Below are 15,157 nucleotides of genomic sequence, written 5' to 3'. Positions count from 1 at the left end.
CATTTTTTTTTCTGGGAGGGGTTTAAATACTGTACGGCAATGATCAATATGTTCTAAATTGGATTGGAATGAGGTCTGCTCAATGAAATGGATCATACAAGAAATAACAAATGAAAGAAATGATGGTATTCCCCAACATGTTACTTTCTGGTCACTTAAAACATTCAGAACTCAAAAAAGTGAAATTAAAGTGTAGGTGTAGGAAAAGTAAAACAAGTACAACCATAGCGTAGCACTAAAACATGCATATAAATATGAAAGCTCATTAGCTTTATGGGATGATGGACAGGTATTTACTTTTATTCGGACAAATCATGGGCACTACTTAGCTTTAATTTAATTAGTCTATTTGATGGGACAAAATAGAACTAAAGAAGGGGCAAAGGCTTGCTCATTACCATATCAAATAAGACAAATTATACAAATGAAAGTTTGACTCCAAAGAATGAAGGTGCATGGCTGGAACATCCGTCTTTGATACTTGCATGGGGATGTGGATACAGGCTTTGGCAGAAAAAAAATATTTAAAGTTCCAATACAATGTCCATCAAAATCTTTAAAGTAACAAATTGTAAATCAATCATTGATCATTTGACACACTCCGAATTTACATTTTTTAAGTTGACCTGAACTTAAAATGTGAAAATTTGTTATCTATAGGATACATCTGGAAATGGTAATTGTGGTTGAGCAGTACACTGAGAAACCTTAGGCAAGGAACTCCTGTAGTGAGAGATCATCTAAGGCATTGCTTCCCATGACTGCAAGCCTTGGGAGATTTGGAGTGAAATGCGGTGATGCTAATACTGTGTTTCTCACTGTTCACCTAGCTGAGGACCTGCAGTAAGAAGATGTTTCTGTGTCATAACTTTTGCAGATCTACTCTTATTGAGGATACTGTACCTCCAGAAGATACCAAGGAAGACACAAGGAAGCAAAGCCCGGGCACTAAAAAGAACAAAAAAGATGTCTGCCTCCTTGGCTGCCAGCTTCATTGAGATCACAGGCCATACACATGACTGGTCAATAGTTTTCTTCAGACTTTTTTGAATACAGTTTCCATGGTTCATGTCCTCCTTATACAAAAGTTCTCATCACGTTATATTAAATGTATTGGAAGTTTGTCTTAGTTTTGCTAAACTATTGTAATATTTTATCATGAAAACACAACACAAGTTTTCCCATATGAAGCTGTCTTACCTGTAAATCTTGGATTCTTTGCTGCAGGGTGTCCGCCTGTCTGTCTTCTGAGACTTCAGCATAGAGGAGCTGCTGACACTTTCTTTCCAGTTGCTCCATGTCCAGGGTGTGATTGTGATGGGAGACAGTGTAGGCCTCCCACAGTTGCAGTAAAAGGCCAGATGACTGTAAACGACTGGAAAGTTCTTCGTTGGCGGAGGTCCATCTGCACAGATAAAAGTAAAATACAATTTGCAAACAATATTTTAAATCTAAAATTAGTAATGCTCTGCAGTACCTCATCTATACCCTATAAACTATAAAGCAACCAGTGACATGTAGGAGAAAAAAGAGTGCTCAACACTGGTTATTAAAGTGGAATGACAGCTTTTTTTTTTTTCATTCTAACCCCCTCATCCCTTTTCCTGAGTAAAAAAATATGATCCATCACTGGGCCTGATTTATTAAAGCGCTCCAAGGCTGGATAGAATACACTTTCACCAGTGAAGCTAGGTGATCAAGCAAACCTGGAATGGATTTCTTCAATGTCATTTGCTATTTGCTAGCAAATGCTTTGAATCCTGGACCAGATCCATCCCAGATTTGTTGGATCACCCAGCTTCACTGGTGAAAGTGTATTCCCTCCAGCCTTGGAGCGCTTTAATAAATCAGGGCCACTGTCTTTAACATCATTTTAAATTCAAGGTTAGTGGCCTTCTGCAAATAAAGACAACACTCTTTGTGTTTGTGTCCATTTTCTATGAGCTCAGCACATCATTTATACACATATAGGGGCACTTAATAATGCATTTTGGACTCACTGTCTGTATCCTGGACTAAGCATTGCTTTTCATAAGTGCCAAAAAAACCTTGGAAGATGCCCGCTGAACCCTGGAAGATGCTTCCTGGACCCTAGAATCACTGTCTTCATAGATATTTTGGCTACTTGGTAAAATAATGTCTGACTATGTTCTCCTCCAAATAGGACACTTAACTATTTCAATTCACCTTTGTGTATTTAGAGCATAATGCTACAGGAATCATGATACTTTGGGAATAATAAAAGCAGGAAGGAGTGTGGGAACTCCTAAAAATGACACAGCTGATATGCAGACCCACAAACTCAATGCAGAAATATAAAAGTTATAACAACCGTCAGGTTACTTTACTCCCAACATTGACAGTACTATCTACAATGGCTACAATATTGAAAATAAGTAGAAGATCCATTAGGTACAACCAAAAAGCTGTGAGTATTAAACGATACAAAAATTGAACAAAAAATATTCAAAGAAGCAATATAGTGAGCACCTAAATCTACAGAGGGGAGACAAAATTCAATGGCAAAGGCAAGCAGACTAATTTTGATAAAGAGGGCTATGAAGAATGTGGCTTTTAGTTTACAATGCTGAAATATCAGTGTTCTGCACAGCTGGCTGGTCAGTTACCTATTATTGCTAGACAGTTCAATACTTCAGCACTGCCAGACGCCAAGGTAGTAGGACATGAGCAGGACATTTGTTCATGTGAACCTTTTGTGGTTCCTGGTAAACCTAAAAAACCTTCTTAAGTATATTATGCAAAGCAGCATGTCATACTGTATATTAATATTATAACTGTCATCTATAACTCCAGAAAATACCTGCTTCCAGCTTTTTTACAATCCTGTTCCAGAATGGCAAAGACTGAGGGGCTGCAGAGACCTTCCATGCTTTTCAGAGCAGCTCGGATTTTGGACCAATTATCCTGATGTTGTTCCGCCTCCTCTTGTGCAGACTAAATGAAAGGAAATACATTATAAATAATGGATTTTCCCTTTAGAACATTTTTTAAATCACATTCAATTATTCCAGACATTTCTCTAGTTTGCTGTGCTTTTGTGATCAGCAATAAAGCGAAAGGACCTATTATGGATAAAGAGTGTCAAACGCCTTGTTGTCAGCTGTCTGGATCCTTGGACCACACAGTAATATTTGTGATGTATAAGGGATGTTACCTGCAGTATCTTCAGCTGGTGCCTCAGACAATTTAGTGAGGACACGGGTCTTTGGGCTTGGCCGAGGACATACAATAACTTGACCAACATCTTCGTTACACATTCATAGTTTTCATTATATATCTTCCAGTGTGTCAACAAAGAGTGTATGGAAGTCTTTAAATCTGCAACCTGTAAGTCACAAAATGAACAAATACACATTTTACACATCTAGAACGCTTGAAACAAAGAAAAGTATGTCAGTACAGTTTTAAAATATATGTTAAATATAAAATGAAATGTATCGCACTATTTTTTTATTAGGGCAAAGGAAAAAAAAAAAACACATAATTGTCTGGAATACAAACACATTCTCTCATATGCAAACTCTTTAAAGTTGAGCTAGTACAGAAAAAATATCTGCCAAAAATTCAATGCAATCTTAATTTCCTTTTTGGGGTGACAGCAGTGTAACCCCCTGCAGAGTTTTCAGTATTGTCTCTGTGTTATGGAACTCTATTCTATGGCACCTATCCCCCCACCCTCTCTGCCCCACTCCATGTTCAGACATTACTTTCCTTCTTCAGCAAAACAATGCTGTCTTGGCTACCAACAGCCTCCCCTACAAAAGGATTATTTTCGCAAGATGAAAATGTGTGAAGATTGTTGTATGAACAATGTAAAGCCTCATTGTATATATGGAAAGGGTTCTTTGAAGTTGTATTTCTAGGTAGTGTGTGTTTACAACATGACTTCCATGCAGTTGCTCCTGTGATACATTTACAAGCCTAATCATGGGTAAAAAAGCAGTTTCTTATTATAGCTACAAGGCAAGAGATGAAAAATGATGCTGAGACGTGATATAGAAATAGAGAGGGAAGAATCGTGGTATTGCTCAAACCCTTGAGGCCCATTATACCTGTTTGTATTGTACTGTAGTAAGGACTGTACTTTATGTAATGTGTTCATTTCCATAAAGCAGCCCATTCAAATGAAATGATAATCACTATGTATAAGATCATTTGCTGGGCACTGGGATAGGTTTTATTTAATAGAAGAGGAAATACAGACCTGACTGGCAAGAGCGTCCCTCTTCTTCAGCAGGTTTTCTGATGTCAATGCACCTTTCTGGAAAACACTGTGATCCCCGGCAGGCACTCCACTCCTCTCCAATTCCTCCAAAGCATTTGATTTGGCTTTTATTTGCTCTTCCAGCTCCTACAGGCAAAACAAACAGTTAAAAGGATGTCAGTAATAAGCTGGGTGGCAAGAAGATGTAGGCGGTGAAAGCCCCTCTATTGTGTCCCAACGTTTCAATAACCATCCAAAAACAACCGGTTGGTTACTGAAAAGTGCCAGCTGGTGCGCCCGGCTAAAAGGCACTGATATATATTTCGTTATACACAATGCAAAAAAATTGCTCTAGTAGAACAGCTGCAGCTACAGGGTTAGGATTCTTGATTGAAGAGAAATAGAGTAAAATGTCCATCCTCCTAGACTAGAATAAAACTTCAGGATGCTGCTCATAGGAGAGGTTTAATCGGGGCTGACCAACAACTGTTTTGGTTGACAGTATCCAATCCACTTGTAGATGATACTATAATGTAAAGGTTTGAGAATGCCTGTGACCCTTTAATAAAGAATGAGAAATCTGTATTCATAATATACCTACTAGCAGCCAATATCACACAATAAAACGGGTGTGAACTAAACAGCCTGCGATATAGTCCACATCCTTTTTATTGTGGTGTTACTAATGTCCAGAGATGCATCCAGAAATGTGAGGGACTCTATGGAAGACTCTGAGGAACCCCTAAAATAATTTTGCAAAAAACCATTATTGGGGTCAGAGGCAAAAAAAAACTCCTAAACTGAAGGCAAGTTACTTAAAATTGTGGCTAGAATACTACATTTATAGACACCAAAACATCATTGGAATCATGCAGGTGGGTCTACTTTAACCTAAAGGTTTCAGAATTCCTCATCATATAGCTACTAGCAGCCAATATCGCAGGCTACCTATTTAGTTCACATTCTTTTTATTGTGGTGTTACCGGTAGTAGAAAATATGTCTTTTAACACACTGAGAATAGGATGTAAAATTTTACTTATCTACCATCAGATGCTGATTTGCTGTCATATGTTTATTCTTATCAAATAATGGGGAACATGTTCTCTCTGAAAACAATTAATACAAATGACTGGGATGATTAATGGAGGAAAATGTACATTGAAAATTTTCTCTCTGAAAACAAGCCATAGCTTCCCTTTAACATTATTTACATTCTGCGTCAAGTTAAGAAAAGCAACAAACTTTTTTATAGGTAAGGGTTCATATGGTTTAAAAAAGAACTTTATCAGGCAATAACATTTTGCTGACATTTATTTCCCAAACAACTAGTGTTTTTCCGAAGGAACAAAATATCCACCGTAGGCCATTTTAAACAATTGCAGCCTTGTTTGCCCTCTGCTCGAACTAAAGTAATCTCTTGCTTCAGCCTCCGGTCGGAGAGAGACTTTCATCAAGAGAGAATCTGGGCACCGAATGCTTACTTGCCCTTTTACTTCCACAAAGTACACAAGAAAGCACACAGCTCATACCATCAATGTTGTCTTTTTAATCAAAGTGGACCTGTCACCTTCAGACAGGTCTGCAACACCAATATCCAGGACACATATTCCTTACAAACCCATATGAATATGGCACAAGGCTACCATAAGGTCACAATGACACTAAGGTGTCTAATTATAAACCAGTGAATCTGACATTCCTTGGTGAAAAATCTTCCACGTCCATGTGTTTCCATGGCAATAATTGATTCTCTCACTGCTGTATAAGTAGAACCCTAGGAATTTCTGATTTCTGTGTCCTATTGGCTATAGTTATTTATACTTGTTGTCTCAGAGATGCATCTAGAAATGAAAGGGCGTGTCTCCATAGCAGCCTTTCCCAACCTTTTTACTTTCGAGGAACCCCTAAAAAAATTTTTTGGAACTCTTGGGAAAACCAATTATTGGTCAGAGGCAAAAAAAAAAATCTTAAACTGGAGGAAAGTGGAAAGAAAGCACCTTACAATGGTGGCTAGAATACCACCTTTATAGTCACCAAATACACCTTTAGAATCATGCAGGTGGGACTACCAACTGGTGTTGACCCCAGAACTATGTAGGCATCATCAATTAGCCACAGTGCAAAGAATCCCTAGCAATCTCCAGAGTAGAGATAGGTACTCTGGCCTTTAGGGCAGATACAGCCTAACCAGTATTCCAGTCTGGCCTAACGCCCCCCTAGTTATTTATTGTTAGATCCAGCCTAATTGAATTGCCGCGTTATCGTGAGTTCCCGCAATATCATCGAGTCTCCGCACAGTAACCCCAATTACTATGCCCAAAGAGCATAAGCAATAAATGGAACTAGTGTCTCCAATGAAAGATTTCCCTTTCACTTTTGCTCCAGTGGAAATTCAACTCCAATTTGGGATTTTCCCCCACTTTTGTCCCAGAGACAGTGATCAGGATAAACAGTAAGCGTAAACCCCCTTCCAGTACAAAAAACAGCAAGTCATATTCCTATATGTTCTGAACAGATATACACAAATTGTGGTTTGAAACTCCAGAAATGACCTCACAGTAAGTTTTTCATATTGTTGCTTATATGCCTTAAAGAAGGACTTCAAAATGAAGTAACCCATAACTGTCGGATTTCCAATTTTCCACAATACATATGGTTACAAAAAGACATGTAGGTTATTGAGATATATAATCTACATGGATGAATAGCTAAGGTAGGATATTGTCACAACAATGTTCTCTCAATAAATGAAAAAATGTTTGAAAAAAAATTATTTTGGAAGTGTTTGTTAAGATAAGCTGACGAATAGACTGAATGATAAAAATGGAATTACGCAATATAGAAAACCTCAGAAAGCCTTGACAAAGACTATAGTCAAGTGGTCGAAATGCGTGGGTAGTGACTGGTTCAACTGTGATGTTGCCACTTTACCTGGAAGTTCTTTTGCCGTCTCCAGTGTTAAGTTATCGAATCACTGGGACTGTTAATCACTGGAACACTGGGGAGGTTAACTAATGAATGAGGTTATCTCTGAATGAGATCTTTCGTTTTCTTTGGATCATAAAGCAATATTGACACCCAGGGGTGCTTTTCTAAGGGAAATTGGGCTGTTGAGCTACTTTGGGCTACTTGAGTTATCCTCTTGCCTTTTGATTGTAGTGGTAGTTAACTCTGCACAGAATATACAATCACCTTCAAGAAAATCCAAAAATGAAGAATCTTTCTTGTACATGATTGGATGCCTGAAGTCAGAAGAGTTTCATCCTATTCAACAGGCTAAGTCAGGGGTCCCCAACCCCCGGTTCGCTGCCCACTACTGGCTGACAGGTGGGCTGCAGCTCCGGCCGGTGCACCCCCCAGCGGGGTCAGGAGAAGGACCCCGCTTGGGGGGACGCACCAGCTAGAGCCCCAAACCTCGTCCCCGGTGCGCAGTGCGGGCTCAGGGCGGTGGGAGGGTTGTGTCTCTGGCTCAGACCTGCTATGGTAGAGTAGGCGGGTTTAGGTATCATGACATCACTCTAGAAAGACACACGACTCCCCGCGCATGTGCGGCCCGGAGTTTGTGCATTTATTGGTCCATAAGCCCCAAAAGGTTGGGGGCCACTGGGCTAAGTGATGTATCCCTTGCAAGGTGATAACTCACCTTGTTCAAGCCTATATTCCTTTAGCAAAGCACCCCTAAAGACAGGTTAATTCCATATCTGTAATTTGTATCATATCTGAGTGTTTTTTACACTTGGATGTATCAAAGAGTTTTGAATTATGTTTTTCATCACTGGCTGCCGTGCAATGTTGTTTGAGCTTACATTAGCATAGCAGGATTTCAGCTTATTATACAAAATATAAAATACTTACAAGCTGCTTAAAAAATGGTCACATTCCCACATTCCACATTCCACATAAAGTGCACACAACATATATATTTAATCCAGCAGTTGCAGGAAGCTGTAGGAGATGTTTCCTTCTCAGCCTTTCCTTACGATTTCGTTAGACAAAGTCTTGAGTTGTTTCCAGCACTTACCAAGCACTCTGCTAAGATACTCTCAGCTGCTGTTAGACTTGATGGCCTTTGCAATTTGTTCAGTCTGACTTGCTGGGCATCAAACCAATTGTTTACAGACTGCCTTCTGCTCTCCTGGTCAGAGATGCTCTCAAGGGTCTGTTCCATGTGCTGAATCTGAGAAGAGTAGAGTGCTAGAGTAAGTGGCGATGTATGAGTACATTTCCTTACATTGAAAGTGACAAAGCCCGGCATGACATCTCAGCAGTGGTGGCCCCAGGTCATACGGTGCCAATGCACAATATAAGCAAGAACACTGATGACAGATCACTTGTGTTCACATAAGACTGAACGGAGACGGTTAAAGAAAATCTGTGCCAAGGAAAATGCAAGCTTCTAATTGCAGGACTTCTTATTCGTTGGTGTGATGCATGCAAATCGTTCTAAATAACATTCATCTTTTCTGGCACACTGCAACATACTACCGTGTTCTGCTGAAAATAGCATAGGTGGTGGCATTTTAATGAATGAGCTACCCTAACACAGCACAGGGCACTCTAAGTCTTGAAGGCTTGGCACATGGGCGGTAGCAGCAAGTATGAATAGTTCCTAAATCTGGTGGTCTATTTCCGTCATCACTATTCTATACTTATAGATAGATACCAAATGAAATCATTCATTAAAATTGGTATTTTATTAATAAATAAGTAAAAATAGTAAATATTGTGCAAAATGTGATAAAATATGGGATGTCATATGGGAATCAACCTCGAGACACAACAAAATATAGAATATGGACAAAGATTTATGGTGCTCATGTATTATGGCGAAGTAATAGCTCAAATTAACTTGATGTTTGACGTTTTACTTTGTACCGTACAGATAAAAAATGTATAAAGTACAAGTAGTGAATGTATTACAAACATACCTTCCTGTTGATGTCCCCCTGCATCATGTTCCATTGTAGATTTAGGGTTCCAAGCCGCTCAGCTAATTCTGCCCTCTCATATCGCTTGCCTTCCACATCACCCACACTAAGTTGTAGTAGCGACTGGTTGACAAAATCAACAATGCATTGCTTGTGGCTCATTTCCTTCTGAAGTGACTGTCAATAAATCATACAATAAATCCACTATATATATAACAACCAATAACAATCAACAATAACGAATTGATAGAAAAGACACAAAGATGAGTGGTTTATAGTGAAGAAGATGGTTGTCTGGTCAACCTGTGACCCTTAAAGTTTAGCAATGCTTTATTTGAAAATGTACATGGAGGCAAACATTTCTTTTTTAGTTTTGTATAGAGTAGGGGAGAATTAGAACCCCATTGCATCCCTTTACTTGTTTACACTGTTTAACTCCTATTAGAATCTGTGTTTCCAATAAGATAAATAGAAGCCTGAAAACAAGTTGCTATGCAATTATATCTTTTTAGGTATTCCATGGTGCTCTGGAAACCCCCTTTTTTTGTTTTTACATTTTTTTCAAATATTTACATATAGTAAATTAAGTTGAAAATGTATAAACTTAAAAAAAACAAAATAGCCATTCTAGCTCATGTTTCTTCACCAGTTATAATTGATCATTACCTTATATTTTTGAAGAAGGCCTCTGATATCTGACATAGTGGTTGGAACAGTCTCATGCTCAGCATTTCTCATCCATTCCATCACTTCTTGGGTTGCTTGAAGGGAAGGCAGTTTCTCCATTAAAAGCTGTAAAGTTGAGTTGACAAAAAGTTCATTATAGGCGGCTGTGTAAGGATATAATGTCAAAGCAAACCCAATCCTTTTGGATGGTGGTGTTGGGGAGGTATGCCAGACCGCCTGGTCTGCAGTCCAGGCTTGCATTAAAAACTTAGTAATGAGACTTCCATTACTCTCAAAACTTTACTTCAGTATACAAACAGCACTTCAGGGAACAAAATCATTTTCGTACAAAAAGAGGGTGTGAATTAATAATTACTTTCAGTAGTTCTTATATTAATATTAAAAAATAATGCAACATAGCATCCTTATGTAATATAGTGCAGGCTATCAATCATTTGCTCCAATCCAAGCTTTACCTAGTGTCCGTCTCTTAGGGGTTGGCACAATCTTATTTCAAAACTGCTGCCATACCGTGGAAGAGGTTTCGAAACTTGGGAAAACCTGTGAAGGGACCTCCCTATTATTTTAGGAGCTAGCACACTTGTGGCTCATTTGCCCCCAAGTTCTACAGTTACCCCAGTACATAATGACATGATGTCTGAATTTTCATCATCCAAATTTTCAACATTCTTCTTAAATACTGCCTATGCTTACTTGTTGTAATTTCTCTTGAATTGGTGGCAATGCAGAAATTAATCCTGTCCATTGCTCCTTATATTTAGCCAAGCTCAGTTTCAGCATTTTAGGGTCAGCTTCTTTCAGCCGGAGTAGTTGGGTACCAGTGATCAAGACTGATGTCTTTAAGCAGGATTTTTCATCCACTTCCAATGTGAATTCCTAAAATGAAACAGAACATAGATATAAAAGCTAAAACTAGAACAGTATAAACCGTTAGACATTACAAACAGGCATATGGTCAAAACAATAACTGACAACACTCTGATGAATGGTAAATGGGTGTAAAGGCAGCCAAAATAATACTTAGGAATAATTCAAACAACAGTACAAACAGATAGAAGTCAGGCAAATCTGTTGTTGATGCATGGGTTCAATGTCCTGAAATCTATTTAATAAGTCTGAATTGGGGCAGGTGTGCACTGCAGCATGGGTTAAAACACAAGTAACTATCAACAAATGGCAAAAGTTTAAGGTAGTGGGGAAGTGGTCAGAATATTGGAATAGAACTAAAATTTTATATTTTTTAAGTTTTCTGGATGGTTTGTGGTCCATCCATTACTCTGCTGCATTAAGCTCTGGCTCCACTAATGTTATAACGTAAATATATCAGTGGTAGAACTATGGAGTCATGTTCCATTGGATGTTAAATGGTTATAAAACTACAAAAATTCATAGTAGTGCATTGATATGGAGAGGTGTCCAGTTCCCTTAACCCTTTTCTTTGGATATCAGCCATTTCACAACAAATGTTTGCTTTTCCAGCTTGCATGTTAGGCCAAAGGAGACTTTCCAATGACTTCCACAGCATGCATCCATGTTTATTATACAGGAGGGAAATATCAATTCCTACAATAAAAATTCCATCTCATTTATTATCTGATAAGCTTTAGAGACTTTTATACTTCTGTTTGAAAATACTACAAATAAAACTTTTTATAACCCCAGAAGAAAGTTGACTTTACCAGCAAATGTGTTTTTTTTCACGTGTTCCCTGGAAATAAGTGATATTTATTTGTTCCTGCTAAGACTATTGAAAGCTGGATTAAAAGAAAAGTCTCAATACACAAAGTGTCAGGAAAATGATGAAAGGTTTTGGCATTTCATTTGGACAGGATTACCAAGTTTGGGAACGATATTAACTAGTTCCTATCCTGCACAAGAGACATATTACAACAACATTACTACTATTATAGGTTTTTATGGAAGTATGGTAAGAGAGGACTGATCTTTTATATGAAATATGTGGTTTTCCTATATTATGTACATGATAGGTGATATATTTTTTGGGAGAGCTGTAAAGATAGAATTTGGATCTCATAAACAATAGAGAAACAGATAATAAAGCTTAGTCTGTTCATCACTAGCAAAACAATTAAAAAGTAGCGCTTCCTCTGAAGTGTCTGCCGTATGGATTCCCCCTGTTGAGCAACATGCTTTGGGTTCCCCAGAGTTTTAGAAGTTTCCCTAGAGACTGAAGCAAGCTTATATTGAGATTAGCCCCCTCTATCCCAAACATGTGGCCTACGTGTCCTCAGTTACTCAGGTACACATGACACACCTTCCTTGCACACCTAACAGTAGTGCCGGTAACCCACTTTGGCCCACTCCTCTAAGCTTGTAACAGAAAGTGGTCAGAAACCCCAGCCTATGCATTTCTGTTACAATTGTTGTTCTATAAAATATAACTTTAGCCTTAGAACCCATCAAACTTTTATTGCATTCTGCTTTCTCACTATGTGGATTCAACCTTTCTATATGTCCCGATGAGAGGGAATTGTTATTTTTTTGACAACTGTCTAGCAATACAATTTCCCTCAATTTTGTTGGAATATTATTTTGATTTCTTTTGTATCCTTAGAGACAGAAAGTGAAGGTGATTTTCTTAAACAGGACATATTCAGCAAAAAAGTAACTTGCACTGCATCCAAAACTATAAAGCAATGTTTTGGCATTAGATACTTTTTAGGTTAGGTTCAGAGCTACTTTGGTATCAAGTGATCCTGTGCAACTCCTAATGGTTGGCATGCTGGGACACTTGCATCGCAGTGCTGGATCTTAAAGAACCAGTGTCTGCAGATTTCAGTGTGCGGCAGTGGCGGGAAATGTACCATGTAGTACTACCATGTACTACTCTCTTATCTCAGGTCTGAGCTTGCGATGGGAAAGCGGGTGGATTGTGTTTAGAGACACAACCTGCCCACCGCCCTGAGCCTGCGATGTCTTCGGGAGATGTAGTTCCCGGCTCTGGACGATGCACCCCCCAAGCAGGGTCCTTCTCCTGACCCCGCTGGTGGGTGCACCGGCCAGAGCCATGGCCCACCTGTCAGATGTGGGCCGGAGTTTGGGGACCTCTGGTCTACAGGGAACCACTCTATCTTTGAATGCTCCAACCACTGTGTCATCATGGCTGACATTCAATCAAAAATAATTGGTGAAAATAGTTCTTCTTTTTCATATCTGCCCAAATATATCACTAACACTTTGTTAAATTATAATGATGACATGCTGTCTACCAAACAGCTTATCATTTTACATTTCTGCGTTCTAATTCCAATGCCTAATACCAATTAGGATTAAGTAAAAGCAAAAATAAATAGTGCTTCTCCATCATATCAGCTAACCAAAAAATTGTCTGCCAGGTGTCCTATTTTAGTATCTGACCGCAGAAACCACATCTGTATGTATCTCAAGCACATGAACACAGCTCTTGGTGAGTTCACTCATAATCCCATTACCATGTGGTAGCGGCAGGGTTCATGTGCGGAACATCTACATTTAATCTCCCCGAACGAGCAGAACAAATTGTGCACAGAGAGGATTATTTACGTTGTATTGAGCAGAGTGCATTTGGCACAACTGGATTTGGAAGTTGGGAGTGAGGTTTGGGACTGGAAAATGATTTAATATTCTTGTCAAGAAATTCCCCAACAAAAATATCAGCTGGGTGATCTCTGGCGAGTGGCGGTGATTTTATTATTTGTACTGGATGTTCTGAGTGCTGAGTGTGAATAAAGTTTGTAAACCTTCTGCTGGAAGAGGGCCCTGGAAAATAATGACAAATTTCCAACCTCATCCCCTCTGAGATCACAGGCTGGTCAGATATTGGTCTAAAGGGACAGCCCTGATTTTTCTGTCCATTAAGAGTTCTCAACCAATAAGAATTTTCATTTGTTTTAACCACTCTATTTTCTCCATATAAAGATAATTTGGTCTCTGTGATCAAAATGTTACATCAAACAACATCTCAGGACCCCTTTACAAGTGCATAGTAAACTCACATGTGGAACTTGTAGCCAAACTGTTCCTAGATTTGCATTTTGAGCAGATTTTTACCTTTTTGTCTACGTTTGCATACAAAGACTGTGCAAGGGAAGTCATGTGCTGTACAGAAAGCCTTATTGTATAGCTTCTGGTTATAAAGGCTTTGGGGTTGGGTTGAAGTTCTGATGACTTCAATAATCCAATCACTTGCAAGAAAAGATTTTTTTTTGCAGATGACTGGGCATTGTTTGAATAATGCACTTCCAACCACTCCTGTTTGAATTATTGGAAGCAGCTGGGAATCTTTTTGTGCATCTTCTAGCATGCAGTTGTGGTGGATCTTGGTGTGGTTCCCAGAAGTTGCTTCTGGCTTTGCAGATTGCTTTTTCTCATATGGAGGAAGAATCACGTCTCTACCACAGGGGCAACATTTGCAAAAATGTTAGCCTGCAGTGCAGTTTGCAGCCCCTGGGTCTATAGCAGCAGTTTGGTATGTGCATAGGGGCAGCGAACTGCATGGTTTCCTACCACAAGTATGGAAAAAACTAAATCTCTCCATCTGAGCTCCCTAAATTAGTAAAAATTGGAGGGAGTCCCAATCTCTAAAACTTGGCTGGACATAATCAAGGTGCAACTGGTGTTTATATCGGTGACTGAATTAGAAGAGGAGCGTCTCTGAAAATGAACTAGTAATATCTAGCAAGCTTAGAATGTCTACCTAGTCAGAGGATAAGGTAAAGATTTAACATATGGTCAGGGGTATTTTAGCTATCTGATTTCAAACCTGCTGTAACCAGTTTGGCCAGGGGTTATGAATATTTAGTGGGCCGCTTAAGTGTATTCAAAAGTTACATACTTGTTAGGCTTTAGAAACCTGTGTTGACACCTGAGGACTATGAAGATCCTCTAGGGCAAACTAAGTGGTGGATGCTATCGAAGATTAATTTATTGAGTTAGATATAAATATTTCATGAACTTTTCTGAATTAGGCTAACTGTGCAATAGGACAGTTTAGTAAGGACAGCTCCAAGATCGTATTGAAAGAAGGACTTACAAAGAACTTGCGGAGGTTGCCTTTGATGGTATCCAAGTCCTGAGAGACATCCAGTGATTGCGCCTTATAGAAATTCAGCTTCTGGTAGGCAGACTTCAGCCAGGCTGATAATTCAGTAGATGTCCTGTTATAACTGAAAAAATGGGGAAAAATAATTATTTGCATTGAATACTCTAGTCTGGTGTTTCTCAACCAGGGTTTCTCAGGAGGTTGCTTGGGGTTCTAAAGAAATGAGCAATTTGTGACTCTCAGGTCAGTTTAAATTACACTATTTGGCTATCTGA

The 15,157-nt window shown here is 38.9% G+C and overlaps 1 protein-coding gene across 1 annotated transcript in view; it reads right to left on the bottom strand.

The window, feature by feature from the left end:
* SYNE2 (spectrin repeat containing nuclear envelope protein 2) overlaps positions 1 to 15,157 on the bottom strand; it is a 202,439-nt gene that overhangs the window by 46,988 nt on the left and 140,294 nt on the right. The window contains exons 70-78 of the mRNA XM_072427657.1: positions 14,874 to 15,006; positions 10,535 to 10,717; positions 9,821 to 9,946; positions 9,155 to 9,331; positions 8,248 to 8,403; positions 4,226 to 4,372; positions 3,176 to 3,346; positions 2,822 to 2,955; positions 1,201 to 1,405 (exon numbers count right to left, since the gene is read on the bottom strand). Coding sequence (XP_072283758.1) covers positions 1,201 to 1,405; positions 2,822 to 2,955; positions 3,176 to 3,346; positions 4,226 to 4,372; positions 8,248 to 8,403; positions 9,155 to 9,331; positions 9,821 to 9,946; positions 10,535 to 10,717; positions 14,874 to 15,006 — 1,432 coding nt within the window. The remainder of the gene's footprint in view (positions 1 to 1,200; positions 1,406 to 2,821; positions 2,956 to 3,175; positions 3,347 to 4,225; positions 4,373 to 8,247; positions 8,404 to 9,154; positions 9,332 to 9,820; positions 9,947 to 10,534; positions 10,718 to 14,873; positions 15,007 to 15,157) is intronic.

The sequence above is a fragment of the Pyxicephalus adspersus genome, chromosome 12 (genome assembly GCF_032062135.1).
Source record: "Pyxicephalus adspersus chromosome 12, UCB_Pads_2.0, whole genome shotgun sequence".
NCBI lineage: Eukaryota > Metazoa > Chordata > Amphibia > Anura > Pyxicephalidae > Pyxicephalus > Pyxicephalus adspersus.
The sequence above is the reverse complement of the archived record's forward strand: the minus strand, read 5'-3'. Positions and strand labels throughout refer to the sequence as shown.